The following is a 25,409-nucleotide window of genomic DNA, read 5'->3' as shown; positions in this document are numbered from 1 at the left end:
GTGTGTCAGTGTCTTTGTGTTCCTGTTTTTGTGCGTGTGTGTATGCGGAGGACGGTTTTCCCTCCAGCAGAACAGGGCTAATGGTTTGTTTACATCCTCTCAAGTTTCGGGGGGGATTTACAGTCCCCGTGTTGGCCAGTGAGGCCAAGGAGGGAGGATCTACAGAAACCATCCTCTTCCTCTGCATCCTTTTCCTCCTCCTTGGTTCACTTCTCTCCTGTTACATCCCCCTCATGCTTTATTCAGTCGCTCTCTTACTCTCTCCCGAACATGTCTTGCCTCTCTGTCATTTGCTGTCTCTGTTTTTCATTTTCTCATTCTGTTCGCTCAAAATACTTGCTTTCTCACTCTGTTTGCTGTCTTAAAGGACCAGTGTGTAAGATTCAGTAGCCTCTAGCAGTGAAGTTGCAGATTGCAACCATTTGAATGCAACCTTTCATGTGTGTAGGCGGTCATGAAACTTACTCTGTTCTGGGCTACTGTAGAAACATGGCAGTTCAACATGGTGACCTCTGTGGAAGAAGACCCACCTCCTCTTGAGATAAAAAAAAAAGGCTTATTCTAAGATAACAGACACACAATTATTCTTATTTTCATGTGATTCTACACCAATAAAAAATACACCTGAATGAATACTGTCTTCCATTTCTGCCAGTAGAGCCTCTTTAAATGTTAAATGTCACCCACTGGACCTTTTAATGTAGAGTACGTCTTTTCTTTATTCTCTTGACATTCATTTAACACTACTTTTTTCTTTGTCTGTCTTTCAAAATCATTTTTGCTCCATCACCCCTGTCATTTGTGTTGGTCTTGGCTTTTTCTCTCACTTATTCTCTTTTCCATTAACTCCCTCTCTCCTTGTCTTCTCTCTCTTTTGGCTGGGTACTGCCTTCCTCTTCATATTACCTCCCGTCTCCCCCTGTCCTCCTATCCATTTTTCTTTCTAATGTGCTCAGGGCTCTGCTCCCCCTCTGCTTTTTTTTTTTCTTTTCTTCATGTCTCCCTATGATATTAAAAATCAAACCCCATAACAAATTGGTTATGCTAAACGTTTTTAGCCTATTCACAATTCTCACATTTTCTTGAATCGTAATTCACCTGCAACTGAGCCTAAATCATAACCAGGAATTATCATTATAGCCCCTTCAATAAGATTTCAATTAAAACTGTTTTCATGAAATGAGGAGGCGTCCATTTGAGACCTCTCATGATGATTTCCAGTAACAAGCTCTGAGTATGTGCCATCCCACAGCGACGGCTGCACTTAGCTCCTGTAGGGAAGATTGTAATATTAGAAAATATTGTCTAATATTATGTTTGCCCAAAAATGTGCGCAGTAAAAAATTGTTCTATATTACTGTATAAAAATATAGGTTTGTAATATACTGTAATATACGATATAGTAAGCAGTGTTTTATTGGCTTGTGGTCAGTAAAGTTGAAGCAGTGTTTTCAGGCGACCAGTACAACCAAAGAGAACAGTTTATATGGTTCAAAAGATATAACATGATACAGTAATCCAAAAGGTTGGAGGAGATTTTTAACATAATTTCCGTGTGAATAGCCATTTTTGCATCACAATTTTCATTCTCACTGAAAAATACAATTTAAAATCATGATAATGTAATGTGTTTATGGATGTGTTTTTAGTGATGATGAGCCTTTACACTCCTGTTACCTTTGTTCATTTCGTTGAGCAGCTGACAGATTGCTTTGCATTTCATATCCATTCTGACCCTCCCTCCATTCACATTTGTCTCTCAGGCTGAGCTTGTGGCAACAATCTGTGTTTAACAGGTGGTTTTCTGAAGGAGAAACGTGGTCAAACGATTGATCAGGGATAAAAATGTATAGATCATGTAGAAGGAAATGGTGTCAGTAGTATGCCATTTTTCATCATCAGGCTGATTTTTCTGAATCTGAAACACTAAAACTGTTAAAAAATGCAATTCAGCTTTTGACTACTCTGATGTTATTATCTTTTCAGCAATGAAATCGAAACCCACGCACATTTGAAAGCGGCAGGTTATTAATTGGCTGCTCTGACCTGCCGCTTGCCTTATTCATGTTTCTCCCAAAGGCCCACCACATCCATCTTTTGTTAGCAAATGTGGGTCGACATGAGCTAATTCTTCTGAATGCAGACTCAGTGATCGCTTAATGAATAAAGTCAATTAAATAATCACTCAAACTGTGAAAATGAAAGAAAATGTGCCAAATTCAGTGTCATTGAGGGCTGGTGGAGAAAGAAAACAACAAACTAGTGTAGAGGAAGCACAGAGTGTAAGTGATTGTTTTAGTCCTGCTGCTGTGTGCAGGTGGGTGAGGAAAAAGGTGTTGAATGTTTTGTGTGTGTGTGTGTATGTATATGTGTGTGTGAGGGCATACAATGGAATACAGGATGTCGCTTATAAAGTAACTGCACCCCCTTTCAGCCACACACATACAGTCGATGTATGTATAGTACATCTGCCCACTTTGAAAAAACAAAGCCAATGACACACGCAGCTCTGAGCATATGTTTGCCCCCCCACTCCACACACACACACACACACACAAACACACACAAAGAACGGTGGCATGTTACTGAGTGATCTTCACACCACTCTCTTGTGACATACACACGGGCTGCAGCAGCTGTGGGCGCCGATCTGCAATTCATAGCACAACTACCATGACCTTCACCTCAATGCCAACAGCTCACTGGGTTTCAGCCCAGCTCCATACAGGCCGAGGATCTGACTCGACTTCCTCTGCTGTTACAAGCATTTTTCAGTCCAGACAGGTGTAACATTATCCTGACAAGCAAAGTATTAGAATATGGTGTTAAGGGAAAATTTGAATGCGGAAATATCAGCCAAGTTATCTGGCATGTCTATAATGCATCTTCTACTTCTGGGACAGTATGTTTCCAGTAATAGATTACTTTTTGTGCTGCGAGTAGATCTGCCAACATGCTTACAAAGTTAGAGCGATGAACAGCAATGCAGTTATCTGAAAGTAATCTGCACTATTTTCCATGACCGTGGTATAGTGATGCGGTAATTTGAGTCTTTTTATTTAATTAATGAAACAGTGACTGATATTTAGATAAACAAATAAAATGTTAGCTATGTTTTCTAGTATCAGTTCTTGAAACAGAATCCTTGATGAAACACACACTTATCATAGTCAAGGATTAAACATTTCTCTTTCCAGCACTTTTTTCCCCCTCGTGTTGTCATGACCAACATCTTAGCCACAGGAAGACATCCCTCTAACTGTCTCTGTCATTGGATTTGTATGTATAAATGTGTACTGTGCATCATCTGTGTGTGCACAGGCCTGTCTGCATGTGTGATGATATGATGAATAATAATAGTTCAGGCGATTAATAGTTCTGTCTGGGGGGAGACGTGCATCCTGGTTGTACGCCTCAGCTGGCCAGCACTTTATCCCACATTAGTAGGATCTTGTAGCTGACAGGTATCAGGTTGAGTCACAGGTGGGCACCTGGGTACAGTTTGTTTCACTTAAAGGTCAAGAAAAACAAAATCAATATGCAACAATTGAAATCAGTTTTTGAAATCGAATTGAAATTGAATTAATAAATTGTGATTAATAATTAATCTGTGTTAGATAAAGGTGTAACATGGCTGAATTTTTAGGAAAGAGAGCAACTATTTGATGGATTACAATTAAATTTTGTATTTTGTTTTCTGATATTCATAAATCAAAACTCTCCCACATGAAAGGCAGCAGGGAAGGTGGTGCCTATGGAGGATAGGTCAGAGATGTACTGTACATGCTTGTGTGTCCTTCACATTGCTTTCTTGTGTTTATGGTGGTCAGGTTGAGCAACACAGAGACATGTCTTTGTCTTTTTCTCCCTCACTCACTCAATCACTATCTTTAAAATCTTTTTCTTGCCTTGTTCATTTGCCCTTTCTCTACTCTCTCTTGCCTTTATATATACACACACACACACACACACACACACACACACACACACACACACACACACACACACACACACACACACACACACACGCACTAATTACACTCCTAGTCCACCTATTGACTGTCAGACCCACAGCTGAAGGATAATCTTATCTGGAGAGAGCAGCATAGTGCACTGCACACTGCCACCCAGTTGATTAAACAGGGGAAGAAGAGTGTGTGTGTGTATATGTGTATGTGTGTGTGTGTGTGTCTTTGCCATCATAGGTAATGAAACTGCCAAGTGATGGGACCATAGCTGTGCAGTATGGGATTGTATGCATTTAGAGTGTGTATGTGTAATAGATGGATGTAGGAAAGGCTGTGAACCATTGAAATCCCAGCTACATACTTTTTATACAGCAGAAGTTAGATTAAGTAATTTTTTCACAAATGTACTCTGTGTGTATACCCTCTCTGTTCAGTGAAAACCGTTTATCTCCAAATTTGGTGATTTAGAATTTTTCAGATAAACTGAAGGATTAAGTGCTTCTTCTATATCTTAAGCTAAATAAACCTTTTACAGGCCCATTATATAACATTTAGGAGGATCTTTTTTTTTTTTTTTTTTCGTGAGTTTCACGGCCATAGTAATTTCTCCTAAATGTGTATGTGTATTCAAATGATTGCGATCTAAAACTTCACTGCTGGATGCTGCTGAATCCTACGCACTGGTCCTTAATATAAAATGATCATCATCACAAAGCTGAAAACAGCCCTGTTTTTAAGAAGAGACATTTTATTTGTTCTCATTTAAAGCAGCAAATGGTTAGGGTGTTTGAACAAATTACCATTTCATGTTGCCAGCAAGGTCACCCAGTCTGTGTTTACTCGGAGATCACCACCGCAAGCCACACGGGAAAGGAATCAGCCAGTAAATGAAGCATGCTATTTTCCTTTTTTAAGGAATTTCTCTGCTAATTTTAATTAACAGTATATATAATGGACAGAACCTCCGGGTCTGTGAAGTGAAGCCAACATGGAATTGCTTAATCCTGACTTTTATGTAATGACCTTGCAGGGGCAGCTCCATTGGCTGCAATAAAAACTGATACCATGCAGTCTTATGTAGAAATTATCTACCTTCTCACTTGATTTATTAGCTCAGTAAACTGTTTTCCTAATGAGTTTGTGGTCTCAATCGTTAGTTTCAAGTGTTCTTCATTGCAGCATGATGTTCATTTAGTAAATGGTCTAATTTAGAGTAAAATAGACGATAAAACGGGGAATGCTTTTGGACGTGGCTACCTTGTGATTGACAAGTCACTCTCACAGTGTTGACCAAATATGAATCAAGATTCTATCGCCTATTTCTCACCTAAAATTGTACTGTACTGTTTAGCTGTAATACAAGATTGTGTGTGACCAGGGGAGCCGCCATTGTCTCCTGCTACGGACAAGTCAAAACTGCGCAGCCAATGAGGGCTGCCTAATACGCAGCACATCACATTTCCTGACTCTGACACACTGTCATGGCACCGACCATAACGCTGAACTCCAGGCTTCAAAACGGTACTCCACAAACCAAGGGGTGACGTCACCATAGGTTCACATTTGGCTATTTTACATGTTGGAAATACAAGCAGGATGAATAAACAGTCAATCAACTGCGATATACATTATAAAATCAGTCATTTTATTTTCCGTCGTCCTTATTATTCTAACCGGCCACTGTTCTGCAATGGTGCCACCTTTGGAAAGTGATAAAAACTCTGTCCACATTCCCACCACCTCCATCCATTACTCAAGCCACTATCGCCCTGCTAATGCAGCCATCCATCAGCATGAAGGGGATTGTGGGGGTGAGAGGGGAAAGAGCTGATCAGAGAGAAGTAATAAAGCACCAGGCTTTCTTATTTTTTAAAGTTCAAGATTTCCCCATAATTTTATTTACTAATTTGTTTTTGTTAATGGGAGCAACAACCTGCCTAAACATCAACCCTGGCCCCATGACATTTATGGGAGGCAGATAAAACTCAAGTTGTTAAACTGGCCATCCTTACAATTTGGTTCAAACCAGTGCTGCTTATTGGTACTTATACTTATAGGTATGTCCCCAACAGCTTTTTTTTTTTAGCCCCCAATCCGATCCGAGTAATTTAATATTAAGTATTTGCCGATACCGAGTCCCGATCAGATGCTTTTTTTTTTAGATAATACAGTGCGCAGTGCATACTGCACCGTGCATGAAAGCTTTGTGAGTAAAAACAGCTGTGTGACAGCTGACGTAAAAATATGGATCGGATCAGGTCATTAAAGCTCAATATAGCCGATACCGATCGGTTAGAATATGTCTTGGCACCAATACCAATCTTTGAGATCGGATCGGGGCAACCCTACGTATAGGTATAAAGTAGTAGTTGCTTTAGGAGGTATACAGGCTGTACTACTATTGCTATTGCAGTAATAATAGACTAATAACTTTTAGCTGTTTAGACTGACCATATATTTCAATTTTTTTAGAGAGAGTGGGAATAAAATGTATAATGAGGGATGCCACATGGAAGACACATACGGATGCATCATCATTATCATCATTAACAAACAGCTACAAACAACATGCCTACTGTTAAATTAAACTATAAATGATGGTCAAATATTGACAGCACCTACTCCCCCTGAGTTCATTGAGACTTTGCTCTGAAATAAAAACTGGTACAATTGAGCCTTGTTTCACAAGAGAGGTCTGTTTTTTTTGTGTGTTTTTTTTCATTAAGGGTCAGACACACTTTGGGGGCTGCATGCCAGTAGATGTGCTGTCTGTCCAGTCCTGTTTTTAAAATAGATTTTAGAGGAATAGCCCACCTCTCTGCTTGCGTTACCACAGGTCCTCAGCATGCCGTTATAATGGCACTATGTACTACATACATGCTTCCCACAGTGAGTCATTCACAAGGTAACCAAGGAAAGCACACTGAGCTCATTTATACGAGCTGCAAGCCGAGGATTATTTTTATGCTTTTGCTGACATCTCCATAGCTATTTCACTCTTTAAGGCAGAAATTGGCCAATTAAAATCACATGAGCTCTTGGGCAAGGAAGGTTTTTTTTCTTTCCAAAGTTGCTGTCATAAGTGGACAGTGTTTTAGTACCTGCCAAGAACAAAATGGTCTCTTTGTTGGGCTGCCATGGTGCTCCTGGAGGGCATTAATGTGGCCTTCTACAAGTGGAACACAGTGATTATCAGAGCTATTAGTGTAGCTATTGCCTCACATTGACATTCAAATAGAGAGGTGTGCTGACCTGGCTGCTGAGGAGCAGTGCTGGTTGACTATAGGTTTATTATGTCCTCACTGATACTTTTGTTGTTTGGAAGACTCTTTGGCTGATTGCGAGGACTTCTGTATGCAGAAGGTTATCTCTTCTACTTCATCTGCCAAGGTTACATTTGAAATATAATAGAGAATTACTGAAATATAATAATATTTGGCAACATGTAGCTATAGTTCGACCTGCAACTTCACAACTAGATGCCACTAAATCCTACACACTGGTCCCTTAATACACACTGTTTTTAAGCCCATGATGGATCTGAATGTGTCTCATTTGTGAATGCAAATTTTATTCCCACCTGTGAAACATAATTTGGGCTCATTCACATTAACCAATTAGGCGTGTTTGTGAAAGCCAAATATATTTTGAGCTAATGAAACATCTGGCTTAATTTAATAATGTCTTTAACATGAATAGCTTTTCATAGTAAAATGTGCAGAATATTTCAAATTACAATAAATATGTAATTATACTAAAATCCACTCACTAGGTGCATAAGCAGGATGGATTGATTACCTTAACCGCAGAAAATCAGTCAAACAAAGAACCTTGCTTAAAGGTTCTATGTAAGATTCTGACGTTTTCAACAGACATGGATGAGCACATTGGCGCTGTTATTGGAGCGGTTTCTATGTCCGGGGTGCAGTTAGGTCGTGCACTTCAGTGGCCAACCACGGTCACAGTGTGATTCTGTACATCACGTATATTATTTGGACATAGATTGAATGGAATTGTTTTCTATTGAGGAAGGAGAACGGATTTGGAGATGGTGAATACAGTCGATTTGCTAATGAGGTGGTGAGATTAGATAATTTTGTCTCTGATCTAAGTCGAGGCTCCCGAATGGCTCACAGGTTTTAAAGAATCTACCTTAGTAACCATCTTAATTAAGTGTAAACATCTTTAATTATTAAATGAGTAAATAATTGTGTAACATTTTTCTTCTGTGTTTTCAGTTTTTCAGCAGCATTAATATTTCACCCCACAAAACGCAAGTTAGCCTTTGTGTATATTGGCTGGTCTGTGAAACTCGACAAACGCAAATATTATTGAATGCCATAAAAGTTCTTGAATTGTTTGAGCACAATTTAAGATCAAATCTGTGTTACCCTTACTTATACATATCTGTTCCTAGTCTACCTTATTGAAACTCATCCTCCACATCATCATCAAAAGCCAAATTGAAGCACTTCACTGTGTTTGTCTGAGTGTGCCAGTAAGTACTTGAGGCCTCCGTGTCTTTGATGGGTGATGTTGTCGCCCAGAATAATGAGGAAGATCATCACTCAATGGGCAGAAAATCATTCCACTCTTTCCATTCTCGCCTGTCTTGGTTTATTGCTCTCATTCATTTGAGTTCCCTCTCCTCATCCTTTTGTGGGCCGAGGCCTGGAAATTTAGTGATATACAGCGATGTGCAGCCTGCTATTCATAACTCCTCCTCTCCCTTTCTACTGTTTATTTCCTTCCTTCCTGTCTTCTTCCTATCCTCTCCTCATTATCTGCTGACTCAGCATTTCTTTACATTCTTACGTTTTATCCATTCGTTTGGTCTTTTTGCGCCTCTTTTTTCCATTTCTGTACCCTTATTGATCATAAAATGATACCAACTTCTCCTTTTCTTCTTTTCCTTCACCCCCTTACTCCACTTTCTTGATGATGGTGCTGTAGGATTATTGACTGCACAGAAATGCTGAGTGAGTCCAGCTAGACCGCACATTGATTGATACAGCTTAACGCTGCAATGTTGTTTATTCCCATTGTGTTTCACCAGTGCAGCAGCACGTCTGGCCTTATGACAGGTAGTCTAGACCTTTTTAAGACCCTTAAAAATGGGAGCAGCAGTGCACAGATTTCCTTTTTCTTTTTTGTTAATGAATGGAACCACTTGTGTTTAAGAGTTTGTTGAGATTGCAGTGAACTAATCACTTTCTCACTGGTTGAGCAAGGTCTATGCTATCACATAGAAACTCTTCAGGTGGGCAGAAATAAATGAGATGGAAATTAACTGGATTGAAACATTGAAAAATGATTGAAGTGTGAACAATTTAAATGATTTCAGATGCAACTGATTGTTCTGTTTTTCTGTGAGTGTGAGTCCCAGACATGCTGAATGCAAATACCTGTTAGAAGGTTTTGGAAAACAAGAATCTCCCACTGTTTTTCTTGTTAAAATGCAATTTGAATATTTATTTTTGAATATCTCATTTATTTTTCTTAACACTATCCAGAGTTATCCATATTAATTTGGAAGATCAAACAACAAGAAGTACACTTTTCCAATCCAGGTGTATTTGTTCTTATTTCTGGAGCATTTCTTTATACATTGATCTGGGCAGCTCAGAGCGAAGGGCCTCATGAAGGAACCACTTATATGACAATTCTGGGGCAGTTATAGGCTGAGTTGGTGAATCTTACACTGAGTGAGCAAGCCTCACAGAAAAGAGTAAGAGATTTGTGATATGAAAGTGTTCTTGCATGTGGCCCAATGTCATTTGAACATTATCCTCTGAGCTCAGGTACAAGTTGTAAAATATACTGTATGTTTCTGCAAAATGGTTTCATAAGAGGACAAATATTAACATCTGATATACAGCAGACTGTTGAACTTGGAGAGCTTACAGAATGAAGCCAGACATAAAGCCTTGTGTACTTAACTAGTATTTAAACTTCACAAAGAGCCCAGATTAATATAGTTAAAGGAACTGAAATCCAGTTTGTTTTGACTCTTATCTGCAACTGAAAATATCTAACCTGGCAGGATAACAGGCTGAGTCTGAGCGTCTTTTGTTTACAAGTCCTTGGCTGTATTCATGCAGCGTAAAGACACTAAGGGCAAAGAGGCAACAAACCAATCTTTTACACAATGGTTCCATTCGAAGAGAATGAATAAAATGTGTTTGCGATCACAGACTAAGACCGTACAATCAATGGCTAATATGTATTATTTTTGGAAAATCTTGAAATGACAAGTAATTCAGGGGCTGGTTGTGGGTGGAAACGTTCCAGCAAGACACAGTTCTAGGTTGTGATTTCACACCCGTCGGATTACAGCCCTCTCAACGTGTGGATTTGGATTTCAATGACCTAGACCAGAACACTGTAATAGAGGGTGATGATGACAACACACTCTAGTTTATTGGCATTGATTAATGAGCAACAACAAACCAGAGTGCCTTGTCATCAGACAAATCGAATAAAGACGAGGCAAGTACTGGCCTCTTTGTGCTGGCTGCGTCATGTAGCTAAATGATCGATCACGCTGTGAAGATTCCAGACAAGAGACAGAGTGAGTAGTACTTCAGCGCTGCAGCGTTCTCTGAAGTGATTGCCTGTTTTGCTTCAACGTGGGAAAATAACAGGGCTATTCAGTCAGTCAGTACAAGCTTTTATTTGTTGTGTGCAAAACTTCTCTAATATGGAGCGGTCTGTTTTGGCCCGTTCACGGTCAAGCACATTCATCATAGTGTGCTCAAACATTTCAAATAATCGCACCGGCCCTCATAAGAAGGCCTAGATAACGTATGCACGGCTATGATATTTTTAGAAGTCAATGACCGCTACAGCTCATCAATGACGAAGTGAATGGAAAAGGACATCTCTTGTCTAAACAGACATTAAATTAGGCTGATGTCACACTTTACTGTACTGTCTGTACCTCTCATTCTCTGCAACTTTGTCCTCACCCACGAGCAAAGGACTCACAAAAAACTCCCCTGTTAATTCCCTCCTCAGCTTGTCCTCTGCCTCAGTGTCTTTCAGTCCACACCACTCACCTCCCTCATTTCGTATTCGGCATTGAGGAAGAGGGATGGAGAGTGTCTGCATTATTTACAGTAGCTCTTAACCTGGCAGGCTCACACTCACCACAGCCCAGAGCTGTTTTTAGAAACGCTGCCTTTGCTTTCGATACTTCAATGAAAAGGTGAACTTTTATTAATGGAGCTGATGTGGCTGCTGTTTACGAAGACGGAATTTCAAAAGAACGTGTTATGCAATTTGTTCTGGCTGTTACACTGTAAGGGATAAGAGAAGTAAGGTAATAACTGCAGCTAATGTATGCAGCATTAATAAATTAACACACAAATGGGCACAGGGATTTTTCCATTTTAAACATTTCTAACATAAGCTCTACCGGGTTTGGATTCGTACATATTTGAAAGCGTGTACATTTTCAGTGCTGATCTTCTTCACATTCCCTATGATACATTTATTGTGACTGACTCTGAACCGTCTCTAAAGTGAACACATTACTGGCAGACTGTATTAAACAACTAAGTTGCCCAAGTCTGATCACAAAAAGTAGTTAAATGAGGCTACCCCTGTATCAGTATTATATAACACATAAAAATTGGTCATTCATTCAGAACTGCGGTAGAGGCTGTGCTGTACAGAAACTTACATTGTGTATGGGTCATTTCAGGTCTGATCCACTCAAAATGTCCTTTAGCTTGATGCATTTCATAATCTTGCAACATGACAGCTATGCACTTAACAACTTTTTCTGAACTTAGGGGCTGGTTGATTCTGCTCCACTGCTGCTCAAGTTGGTTTAGGAAATTGTAAGCGCAAGTGGCTGTTAAAGTGTCTATAATTAATATTTTTATATTAACAATGGATGAATGACTACTGGAAGACATTGCATGAGGCTTTATGGCGTCTTTCATCTCATTGTTTTGGTTTTCTATGCTGTTTTCAGGGAAAAAGCATGAACATAGTGGGACATTTAGCAGCAAAAGAACGGGATATTTCCATTTGAGAGTTAGTAGAGACATCAAACTGTGAAGAGAAAATGTTGCTGTGTATTGGCTGAATGGGTAAATAGCAACTTTTTCAATATCAGCTTAGTCAATATCAACAAGTTACAAATAGTATGTCAATGTTGTGTTCACTGCTTCAATACCACAAAAAGAGATGAAAATCATTTTTATATAACATTTTCTTTGCTCTGACAGAGGTCAGCCAAACACTCTGTGTCTTAATAACCGCTGGTTTCTGAACTTAACCCGTTGGTGTGTCTGGCTTTCTAGTTGGGGAATTTTGTGCTCAGACAACCTTCTTGAGGCCTGTTATTGTGTGTGTGTGTGTGTGTGTGTGTGTGTGTGTGTGTGTGTGTGTGTGTGTGTGTGTGTGTGTGTGTGTGTGTGTGTGTGTGTGTGTGTGTGTGTGTGTGTGTGTGTGTGTGTGCTTCAAGTGTGTGTGTCCTTTTCTGACACCACAATCTTACATGTATACGATTGTCTAGAGACTAGGGGCCTTGGAGCCAATAGATACAGAGGAAGTGAGTCATTATGTTGCTGCCCTTTCACAGTTTCACTGTGAAACTTGTGTACAGAACCACAGAGCCAAGGTGCTGCAGCTTTGTTTGTGACCTTTTTAATGCATAAATCGTGTGTGCATAATGAGTTAGAAGTTTGGTGATGTATAGCTGCGTGTGTAGGAAACACATTTTAATCAGGTTGATGGTGGTGCTTTATGTATTCATTGCTTGTCGATTGTAATATCCAAGAGCATTGCATTGTTGAGTGGTTACTATGTTGTGAGAGAGAAAACATACATAATGGTGTGTTTGTGTGCACGTCTATGTACTACAGGTTGTGCATGCAAGTGTTTGAATACATGCATCATGTGGATGTCACGTCTGGGTGAAATCATTTCTGATGTTCATCCAAAATGGACAACCAGGTTGCTGTCGTTTACTGAATGAAGACAGCCCAGGACAAGTATTTTCAAATACTATCTGACTGGTTTGAATGTACGTGTTTGCATTGCTGTTTTTAGATTCCAACAAAAGCTGTAGAATCTTCCTTTTATTAAATGGCAAGACTTAAATTGCATGCAGAGAAAGGAGGATTTTTATTCTCTGCACCAGACTTAAATTAATCAGAATTAATCAAAAGCTATTCTGATTTATCACCATCATCCTAGAGCTGTTTAAAGCCTCTTTACTCTGGCGGGAGTGTCTATTTTTCAGATGATTACACTTTTGTCTCCGGGGCAGAACCGGCCACTGAAAGCTCTGTTGAGCATAACAATGACCACACCTACAGGGAATTTACTTGCATAGTAAATATTCAGGAAGTTGATTGGAAATGTTCTGTTTTCTCAACAGACTATTAATTAATTCAGCCAATGTATAATATTAAACATACTGTGCATATGCATATAGCATGGAAAGGATGTTAACATAATAGTAGTGTCAGAACACTGGACCCTCATGCATCCACTCTGAGATAGTTATTGGATAGTGGTCATATTACACCAAATAGGTTGATTTTACAGCATCGCCTTTTATTATTTAGTTAAATTGATTTGAAAATAAGCTTTTTACCAACTTTTAACTTTTTTGCATCCTTCCATTGGGCTTGGTCTAATAACCTAAGGATTTTACGTAATTGTTTCATGTATTTTAGCACATACCTTATAATATATGTGTATCCATCAGAGGTTTTCAGCAGCAGCTAGGCACTGACACCGTTTTAAGCCCCTCTGGGAGCTATTTTGTGTGAGCACCTTACATTTTTCCCCCTGACAGCATTTCACAGCTCAGCCAACAGCCATGGCAGGTAAAGGTCAGGGAAAGAGGAAGTGTGGGATGCAGGGGAATACAACTGAGTTAGCTTGCCTTCATTAGCAGTGCCCTACTCTCACTTTTGAGATGCCTTTTTAAAACTGAAGCACGTGTGGAGGAGAGGAGCCCAGAGGGAAGACAAAGCATATGGTGACTGAGCAGGAAAGACTGAGAGTGCTGATTCACTTGTTCACAGCCTGTAACAGATGAAGATAATATAATCATCACTGGCCATCATCAAACAATATTTTCCCTCATCTTCTTGCTTATAATCTGTTGTCAAAAATTTCCAGTTGTGTCCCTTTGCTCTGTCTTTGATTTAATTAGGGTCCCTCCTTCTCATTAAAACTCCTCAAGTTGCCCTCCTTTGATGCTCCTCACTCTCGCACTCTCAGTCAGCTCCTTTTCTCCCTCTTTGAAATCACTTATTCATTTCCATATCTTTCCTACTTGTTTCTTGGTCTTTTGTCACCAACAGCAGCTTTAGGTTTAGAATATGAAGATTAAAGATCAAAAGCAAACAGAAGTGCTGCCCTCAATCAGTTCAGAGAACGTGCTGCAGGGCATCTAAAACTAAATGCTGGTATTGCATGGCCAGAGTATTTAATAAAATGAACACGGTCCAATGTGTACAAATGGCATAAAGTCATGTTCATTGAAACAGAAGTAGCGTAGCAGGAAACCAACTGTAAGTCTGGCCTTTTACTGAAGAAGCATTATTGCGGACTTTGTTTTCTGACCTTTTTTTCTGACAAAGTCTGGAAAATAAGGCAATAAATAAAGAATGAGTGTTGACTCAGGGCCAAGCAGACAGGCAATTCATGGTGAAACTCACTCACAAATCTGCTTTTTACCTTTCTCTCTTTCTGTTGGTCATGGGGCTGAAATAGGAAGCAGAAAGCAGAAAACAAACTGTTGAACTTAAGCTTTCAAGTTTGCACTGAATCGTGAAGTTTTATTTCTGATTAAAATACAGTATGATTATGCAATTTATATTCTCAAATAGTGAAGGTATCTCATGAATTTTTATTGAATCTGAGGAATCACTTCAGATCTTATTTATTGGCATTTGTTTTGAGTTAGAAATGTATTTATATCCTGCTTTTTACGAAACGTACAAAAAAATGACATGATGTTTGAATAAGCTTTTGCGTTACATTACATTAGCTTTGGATTTAATTCCATGGTGAGATTGTGTTTGAAGGTTGTACACCACTGTGATTCTTTTATTATTATCACTGTTTGTATTGTATTGTATTGTACTGTTCCTGTCATAATTTAGCTTGACAATAGCGAGCATTATGAGCCTATTACACTATACACTGTGTTCCAAAGTTATACTGTAAAGTGGTGGTTGTCAGACAACAGTATGTGAACATATCTTGTGTTTGTCTTTTATCTTTCAGTACCGGATCGGGCAGCTGTACATGATCAGTAAACACAGCCACGAGCAGAGTGATCGAGGGGAAGGAGTGGAGGTGGTCCAAAATGAACCGTATGAAGACCCAGCGCATGGCCAAGGGCAGTTCACAGAGAAACGAGTCTACCTCAACAGGTTGGTGGAACACCTCTTTTCTAGTTGAACAAACGTGCTTATTGTCAGTTAATTTAGCACATTTTTTGTGAAGCTAGTATACATATTTTTGTATTTGTAAGAAAAACATAAGCCACCATGGTTGAACAGAAAAAAGGCACAAGCACATTTAAGATAAAAGGCATCACAGAACCTCTCTGTATCACTGGATAGTGCAGAAGTAAGCGCTACAGCAATGAGCTTAGTAGTAATTGGTACTTTTAATTATTTTTTTATTTATTTATTTCTGATTTACTCATAGTCTTAAAGGCCTGCTTGCCACCTGGGACTAGATCTGTTTCTGAACTCAAATTGCATCCTTAGCTATGGTTTTTACCAAACCTGGAAAAACATGGAGTACAAATGATAGTGTATATGTACATATGAACTAGCTTACATTTAGGCATTCGATAAGACTGTAAAGATTTGCACATACACAAATACACACATGCTGGCCAAAGCAAGTTGTTGCTAGCAGCAGGAGTTACTTATTCATCAGTTATATATCACCTCATACTGATGCATCTCACTACCTCTTTGTGGTTTCATATGCATGTTTGCGCATGCAAAATCACGTGTGACCCTTCAACATGCAAACAGTTTTGTTATATTCACATGAATCAAAGAGAGGTGACTGAGGACAGGATGGAGAAGATGTAAAGGAGAAAGGAAAATGACAGTGGGAGAAAGAACAAAAAATGAGGGCAAGAGAGGGAAGAATAGAGGGGGAGGGGGGGCAGAGATGCTGTTGGCCGTTTGTTTGAGCACAAATACCTGTGTCAGCGTTCACTATGCCGGGGAACTAATTATGTTGAGTCAGCACAGCTCTGCAGAGGAGAGGAGAGGAGAGGAAGAAGGCAGAGGGAGCAAACAGAGATAAGTTGGGCTTCCATTCAGTTAGTTGCATGACATTTCTCTCTCCTCTGTTCCACATCTACACAGAAAAACTGTTTTTATAGTTGCTCAAGGCTTTGTTTAGACAGTAAAGAAATCATGGTTTGAATAGCAAAGGAACATAAGTTGAATTATTGTCTTGACACAATGACAACATCCTAGACATGCTCAAGCAATCACACTTCCTATGTTTGTTTGTAAGTGTTAACAGTTTGTGGGAGTTTATTTCTTTCATACTCATTTATGGGTATTAAAGACATTTCTTTCAAAACTCTCGTATGCCCATTTACATCTGCAGCTTAGATGGAAAAATTTTGTTAAGATAAGTCGGTAGGAAAAGAAGAAACAATAAATACCACTCAGTAACATTTCAGTCCTGTCATGAAATGAAAAAAGGTGAATTTGTTAGAAAGTAGTATGTTTCCCTGGCAGAATGGAAAGACATCAATGCTAATAAACACATAACAGGACATCCCCATACAATCTGCCTATAATGATCTGTGATATAAAGCAAAAGTACTCACTCTTGAGTGTAAAATGAGAAAATAACCAAGCCATTTATGATTTCTGGGTTGATGAAATTGAGTATATTAAAGTAATATCTGAGACTTTACATCAAGCAATGTAAAATGAACTTACATGTTATATTAACAATAACTAACCACTGTTCTGCCCCATTCAACTGACCATCCATCTGGCTCTGCAACAACTAAACACTTCGCTCTGATTCACCAGCAGGGAAGTCAATCTGGACTCGTTCTGTCACGCTTCAACCACCCCATTAGTCCTCACAATCTCCCTTGCGCTGTACTTCACTATTTGGACTGATCCCATCCGACCTGAACATCGATCCCACACTCGTTCTGTCAATAAACTTCATTAAGAACGGAGAGGGGATGGTTGATTTTATGATTTAATAAAGTGTTGCCTTTCCGTGGATGGGTTCAACTTAACAATTTTTCCCCCCTTTCTAAATACAAACACGGGCTTTGGCTTGAAAACTCCTAGCAACCACCCACCACACTTGCGCGCTTGGCAACATGGGCCCCGTCGCACCAGCTATTGGCATAGATCTTTAAAAGAACAAGGAGGGAATGGGAGAAATCAACAGATGGGGGTGTAGGAGGAGTGTCAGTCTCTTTTGTTGGAAGGGAGGGGGAGAGAGAGAGAGAGAAGAGAGAGAGTGAACAAGCCTGCCAACATTCACACAATGTGATCGACGAAGGCTGTTTTTATTCATAGCCGTCACGATGCTGTGGGCACCATTTTTGTCCTTCTCAAGAAATTGTTTTCCATGTCAATCAAAGGAACTAGAGATGACAGCATGCTACATGAAAGCCTGTGCACGTCTGCGATTGACATATAAATGTGTTATCAATGCAGCCTCAATTAAATCTTAGCAGAGTTCAGAATTGCAATTCCCTGGGTGTACATATTGGCAGTCTACTGTACCTCTGAACAGTGAACACATGGTAGATGATACAGAGAGGTTCAGGGTGCCAGGATGGACTCATTGGGCTCTCAATGGTTGCAACTAAAGGAATAGTTCTACATTTTGAGAAATACGTTAATTAGAGAAGATTCATACCACTTTCAAGTCCGTATGCTAAATATGAAGCTAGTTATTTAGTCTAACAACTGAAGTCAAGGTGAAACGACTAGCCTGGCTCTGTCCAAAATATGTATATCGGCACTTCTAAAGCTCACTAATAAAGGGTTTACCTTGTTTGGCCTGACCAAGAAATATATATAGTTATAATATGTTTTTTTTTTGTGAGCTTTAGAGGTGCTGGTAGGCAGATTTTGTTACCTTTAGACCCCCCCTCAGTCTTACAACATAGGATTATAAGGTTTGACTCCTTTATAGTTTTAAGTTCCAAGAAGGTAAAAATAAACCTTAAAAGTTTTTAGGTAAGATGTTTTTCATTATCTCCCCTGAGTTTGGGAAGTGTTCTTTTCACACCGTCCCTGAGTTTCAGTGTTTTATACTGTGAGCAGATTCTCCTTTCAGAAGTGCAACAAATGTTTGATGATTGCCACGATGACTGAGGCCATTCCACACTCATCCCTGCTTTGCTGCTACATGCTTACAGTCTCTCCCCTCATATGTTTACGTATACATGCTGTCTGTCTCAATGTATCTTTGCAGTAAATTACCCAGCTGGGCTCGAGCAGTGGTTCCTAAAATCTTCTACGTGACAGAGAAAGCATGGAACTACTACCCTTACACCATAACAGGTGAGCTAATGTGTGTGCCGGACTGTCCAGCTAATCAATCTGACGCAACTCTTCTTATTCGCTCAGCATGCACGTCATATCAAAGAGATAGAAAAAAGAGCGTTTCTGTAGGGCTCTGCCTCTCTAATACTTGTGTAGAAATTGAGCCTACAGTAACTTAGACTAGAATAGTTGTGTTTCATGTGACTGCAGTGCAACGTGACGTGTGAAAAGATTGTACGAGTTTTCACAACGCATAGAGCACATGGTCTCCACTGCATTCTTTAACACATAAAAAAAAAAACTCTACCAAAAGTCCCTGTGCAACTACAGACATGTGTTGTATAATTCAGGAATCTCAGTATTTAACTACTCCACATTATTTCTGAAAGACGTGCTGGATAGAGTGACATTGGAAATAAGCATTTTTTATAGCATTATAAGCAAAATGTAAATGAAATGTTAAAAATCAGTGACCTCTGAAGACAAAAGAGGAAGGAGCATTCTGCAACATGGATCAATACAGGATAACCTTAAACTCTAAAAGGTGATAGTATTGACGTGGGACTGCAGCTCAAGACAAAAAGCAACACACACTGTGCATTCACAAGGGTCCTTAATGCTGACACAAGATGAATTGGTTCAAATGTGATAATGTCACACTGATTGTCAGTCACACCATTGCAGCTTTCTGTTTGTCACTGTGTCAGTTTGCCAGGCAGATGAGAGAAAGCATGAACATGTTATTGATACGTAAACATGTTAAAGCTGACATGGGTTTATCGTTTTTCCATGTAGCAAATGCTTTTTATCCACACTGACTTACAATGAATGCAACAGTGGAATATGCTTTGCTTCGTAAATTGCCGACATTACAAGCAACCAGTAGTCAGGAGTGCAACGATCAGAGCTGCAGTGCCCAGAATATATTTCTGTGGTGCTGATCTAAGGGAGAAGTGTTACAAGCTGAGGAATATAGATAAAAGAGATCTTTTTGATGAGCGCAAATAAGAGAAAGTAGAAGAGAAGAGTTGCAGAGGAGGGGATGACGTGAGGTATGTGACAGACACTATGCTGTTGCTGTATGTCTTACACCTTCTACATTCTAGAGTTTCTCATTTCCTTTCATGCTGTGGAAAATTTGAGGAGGCTACATAACTAACTGTTTCTCTTGTGTTCTGTCTCTGCTGTGACCTGATGTGTGTGGCACCGCATGGTCTGTAGAATACACAGTAAGTATCCTTTGTGCATATGTCACTGTCTACTTTTTGCATTTATTTATTTATTTATTTAATTTGGACAATACATGCATCAAAACAGAAGAGGGGAGATGTAAGAAGCCAGAGTAACACTGCATGTCTTTATGATTACATTATGGTGCGCCTAGTGGCCACATTGAGTGCAAAACACATTAAAGAAAACCAAGGCTGTTGATCATCAGATTTGTCTCCTGAATATAGAAAACAACAATCTTGTCTTTTCACTTCTTTTTAACCATGAGTGCACGCAAAACACCTGCTGTGTCCAAAATCTCTCCTTTGTTTACTTATTTACATAATTCCTACATGCAGTGATAAATCTTCTAAACTTAAAATATAGATTTCAGATACTTATGAATCATCAGCAATGCACTTTGGCATTTTTAACAATTATTTTTTTTACTGCACACATATTTTTTTATATTCCATTGTAGAATTCTTTGATCGCACTATATTTACACTTACTAGAAATTAGGCATTCAAATAAAATGTCAGAAAGTAAATCTAGTGCACTAGGTGACAAATTGATAGTGATTTTGGACACAGCCTTATACGTATTTGATCTTGTGGCAGGGAAAAAAATTGTGGGTTAAAGTGGAATTTTAAGGCTACTTAGGGGCAGCGAAATGAGCTGTAATCGATTGCATTTACACATCAAGCAGACACAGAGTAACATTAACATACATTTCGAGTCGTTTTTTTTGCGACCCACCTAATGTTAGTCTCACATTCACACTCCTTTTTGATCTGTTTTGGTCTCCGACAACTCCTGAGAAAGGGCAAGTAAAGTAAAGATGTGGTTTGTAAAAGCAAAACAATGAGCTAAAAGATTCTAAAATGCTCTGTAGACCTGAGGGAAACAGCACATTTGGGTGATAATTCTCTCTATGGGTTTGTCACTACGAACCCTTTTACATTACATAAAGCGATGATAATATAAAAACATTGATTAGTGCAGCTTTAAGAACCAATGTAGTCTTCCTAATTGGCCCATCGACTAAGCTAAAATGTCTGTTACAGAAGTCAGTTATGCAGTCTGCTGGTGTCTGAAGCCCTGGTATCTTGCTGTTACACAAAAGGATTTTTTAGTTACAACACCTGCATCTTCAATATCTGCAGTGATCAAAACAACTCTGTTTTTCCCCTCTAACACACACACACACACACACACACACACACACACACACACACACTTACATGCAGGACCACCTATGTGACCCCTGATTAACCCTTAATAACACGTGAAGCTTTGGAAGAATAAGCTGACACATTTTTAAGACACATGCATACGATTAGGCTCTGCTACAGGGCTTCTGTTGTGCAGAGTGTGAAACGTCAACAGCATGAGTCACACCGAAAGGATAAGAGGGGAGAGACGACAATAATGTGGTGACAGAATGCTTCATAATGTCTGTGTTTACTGTATGTGTGGGTATGTTTTTGTGTTCATGTATGAGTCAGCTCAAATGCAAAGATTTGTTTTTCAAAAAGACTCACAAAAGCCTTAAGAATTGTCTTGGTATTTGTCAGTTTTGACAAGGAGATAGAAATTAAAATACTGTACTATCAAAGTTTGAATTTTTGTTTTGCACTACACAGCGAGGAAGAACATCAAAAAAGAGAGACAGAAATATCCAACAGCAGCGTTGACAGTAAAAGTACTTTGAAAGTCTACTTTACCACACAAAGAAGTTGCAGCAAGCGCATTACAAAGTGGCTCCTTTTTTGACAGCTGTATGCCATTAACTAGAGTTAAGACTTAAATCCAAACCCAGACAGTAGTCTATCTGCATTATCATTACCAAAAGTTTCCATTACCATTAAAGACAGTAAAACAACAATGACAGCTATGATATGCTGTGTCCAGCACATAGGATGTTTTATAATTTGATCTTTTTCTTTCTTTATCCACAGTGCTCATTCTTGCCCAAGTTCTCTATCCACATAGAGACAAAATACGAGGACAACAAAGGATGCAATGACAATGTGAGTATACTGTGTGTGTGTGTGTGTGTGTGTGTGTGTGTGTGTGTGTGTGTGTGTGTGTGTGTGTGTGTGTGTGTGTGTGTGTGTGTGTGTGTGTGTGTGTGTGTGTGTGTGTGTGTGTGTGTGTGTGTGTGTGGTGTGAGACAGAGACAGAGACAGGAGTTTTGAATAGTGGTTTGATGGAGTTTGGGTAAATCTGTTTCTCAGTGGAGTGTCATATGATAAGCTGTCCGTTACTTTTGACAAGTAATTCCTTCATTGTTTCAAAGTACCTGCAACATACCTTTGTAATGTGTGAACTGCAATATTTCTGCAATAAGCTTATATCAGTCCCTAGGGCCGGTCAGTTTATCGGTCAACTACCCTACAAATCTCTCAGCTTAATATAACACTGCCTGTCTTCTGTTCTTCTTATACAGAAATCTGTATAAGACCTCTGCAAAAGCTAAATGAGTAAAACCATGCAGGCAGATTTGGTAACTCACAGACACTCCTATGCAATCCCGTCATATCTTAATGCCAACTATACAATGCGCCTCGAGAGTCTGCCAAAAGCTGCTCCACTCATAGCTAATTTAATTTGGACTGTCGGCCTACTCACTTTCTTTCTCTCTATATTTTACTCCACTCTCCTGTTTGTAGGGGCATTAGTCATCAAATGAAACCCTGCCACTGCCTGGACAGTGAGGAAGAAGAACAGTAGGGTAGTGTGCAAAAGACAAATTGCCTGTAATATATCCATGGTGGGTGGCCAGCAGGTTAATTTTACTGCGTCTTTATATTTGGCTTCAAATTATGAGTGATTTAGCGATTGTACAAGGGAAGAATGGCTCCCAACTTTGCTCAAGTGTCTTGTTGATGTGTCAGAGTAGTTTATACATGTACTCATAAAGCAAAGCCAAAGACAGAAATGGACAGACTGTCAGTGCGCATTAAACACAGTAGGGATGCTTTAGATTGATGCTTGTTTGTTTTGACAAGACAAGGTGACAGATCAGACTTTTATTTTATTAAATCTAATAGAAATTGCCTACAGCAAATGCACTTCATGGGTAAGAACTGAGAAAAAAAAATCAAACTCAGTTTGCATAAATATGTGTTGTGAGTGTGTTGAGATGCCAGACAGTCTAAGATGTCTGCATATGAGCACAGATGTGAGAGCGGCACGTCATTGTTGCGCATACACACACTTAAGTCAATGATTCAGTGGTACAGCTGTGCTACTTTACATAACATCTTCAGGGCAAATAAACAAGAAGCAATGCATGTTTTATGACATTATATAACACTTCATGAGTATGTGAGGTGTATTTGCTATAAAAGTACAGTGAAATAATATGAATGCATCTGCGTGCGGCTTTGTTTTTAACATTTTATATCAAAACATTTTCTCTGATAAGTGTCATGTTTTCCCATGTGTGGATTCTAATGGCATAACATACAATTGTCCAGTCGGGGTGTCCTAATGCTGTGTGTAAGCCTAAAAGAAAGGCCAACTGGAAAAAATGGATTTACTGTGTGGAAACTGATTCAGAGATGAAGGAAGGAAGGAAGGCATGGTGTGGACCGGAAATGAGTGGGTGTGTGAGTGGACATCATGCAGAGTTTGAATGGGGACTGCAGTAACATTACATGACATGCAGAATTCCACAGTACTATCCCCTGTCAGACACTCACATTCATGTGCGCTCACACTCATACTCTCTCTCTCTCTCTCTCTATCTCACACACACACACACACACACACACACACACACACACACACACACACACACACACACACACACACACACACACACACACACACACAAACATTAAGCTTTAACATGTGTCCTCAGGCTCATGTTGCTCTTGTAATCTCTCCAAGGACCCCTGAACTACACAGCAGGCAGAATGAGAAAACACATCTGTTTCTCTCCTTTTTTTTTTGCCACATTCTACTTGTTCCAACCACTTGCACCGTTTATAATTACACTCTTCTTTTTTTATATATTGCTCACATTTGATAGCATATGGCTGGTCAGTTTCTGATGAAACGGATGCATGGCATCACAGCGGTCTACATCTACATATCTTCAACTTTCAGACCCCAACAAGTCATGCACGGTCGTATCCAAGCCCTCCTGCATTCCTCCTATTGAACAGAAAATGTATCTATCCAAATTATAAAATACTAAGTAAATGAGAATTGGCAGTGTCCTAATTTTAATATGAGTATTATTAATATTATATTATTTCAGAAAGTATTCTCCGCCTCATTTTATTAAGTTAATGATTGTCTCTTATACATTCCATGGATGTTTTGTGTGTATTGTTTCTTTTGAGCATAATGAAGTGCAGAACAATCCAATATTTTATGTAGTCCGTAATTACTGTCAGCCTTCAGAGGATCTTGCTGCAGAGTGCTAATGGACAAATACCCTGCATTGTGCTGAAATTTAGTGTAGTACATTAACATATTATGGCATACACAGTTAAATAGTGCATAGTATAAGCATGTAGGTATGGTTAGAGTGAAGGTGAATGTCAATGTGTCTTTTTGGGTCTTGTCATTCTGGCATTTTCAAAATGACACTGAATGGCCTTTAAGGTTGCTACATTTACAAGTCAGAACAAGGTGACGTGTTACTGATTGGCACTGGGAAATGCTGTTCAATCATTAATGGGGAGCCAACGTGTTGTCTTCTCTTTGTCTAACTTGTTGTGTCCTTCTCTTTTTTTCTCTGTATTGCCACATTCATTGGAAAATTCAATTTGACTTCATTTGTATAGCCTTTCCTCCCTGTCATAGCTGCCTCCTCTCCCCCTTTCCTCCCTCCTTCTCCTTGCCCCATCTCTTTTTTGTTTTTTACCTCCTCCATTTCTCCTCTCATCTACCTCTGCCTCGCTCCCTCTCTCTTCATACCAGTCTCCATTCCTGTTACTTGGCCGTACTCATGCATGCTGACATGTCACCCTTATCGTGCCAGCAGTGCTTATTCACACTGTAAATGACAGAATGCACCCTTGTGGGGGAGGAGAAAAGAAGGGAAAGGGAGTGAGAAAGAGAGAGGATTACACAGGAGATGTATATATCAGATCACGTATATCACATTAAAAAATATGGGATGGCATGACTGACTGATATTGTGATATAAATGTATCTTTATTGTGATAGAGGATTCTATCCACAGTGCCCACTCCTTATAGTATGATTTAAAAGATTTAAAATGATTCAATAAAATCTCTTGTCATTTTAATATTCCAGAAGCCTGCCTTTAGTTAAATTAAAGCTAAGTAATCCCTTAAATGAAGCCCGTGGCCTCTAACCTCACTTTAAATAAACACATGCACACACAGACTTTTCCTTGTGGCTGTATGACAGGTACTGTAGTGAGAGCTCTGTTCAAGGATGCACACGTGACATACTGTAAGTGCACTTGTATATAAATAGACTGCACGTCTCTGGATGGATTGATAAATAAATGAAGAAATTAGAGTTAATGTAAAAGTATATACATTCACACTTTAATGAAAGTAGTAAGTTCCACTTAATCAACAGCATTAGAACTAATGAAGAATGATAATAAGAATAATAAGCGCTAAGAAGGGAATAAAAAGGCTGCACTCACTTTTTGTACAATCAGCTGTCTTAACATATGACACAGTAATTGCAATGT

The 25,409-nt window shown here is 39.2% G+C and overlaps 1 protein-coding gene across 1 annotated transcript in view; it reads left to right on the top strand.

The window, feature by feature from the left end:
* LOC127355128 (cytoplasmic phosphatidylinositol transfer protein 1) overlaps positions 1-25,409 on the top strand; it is a 72,077-nt gene that overhangs the window by 39,131 nt on the left and 7,537 nt on the right. The window contains exons 2-5 of the mRNA XM_051385631.1: positions 15,228-15,376; positions 18,438-18,526; positions 19,730-19,737; positions 21,679-21,750. Coding sequence (XP_051241591.1) covers positions 15,228-15,376; positions 18,438-18,526; positions 19,730-19,737; positions 21,679-21,750 — 318 coding nt within the window. The remainder of the gene's footprint in view (positions 1-15,227; positions 15,377-18,437; positions 18,527-19,729; positions 19,738-21,678; positions 21,751-25,409) is intronic.

This window comes from Dicentrarchus labrax, unplaced genomic scaffold (genome assembly GCF_905237075.1).
Source record: "Dicentrarchus labrax unplaced genomic scaffold, dlabrax2021, whole genome shotgun sequence".
NCBI lineage: Eukaryota > Metazoa > Chordata > Actinopteri > Moronidae > Dicentrarchus > Dicentrarchus labrax.
This window is presented reverse-complemented; position numbering and strand designations above follow the sequence as displayed.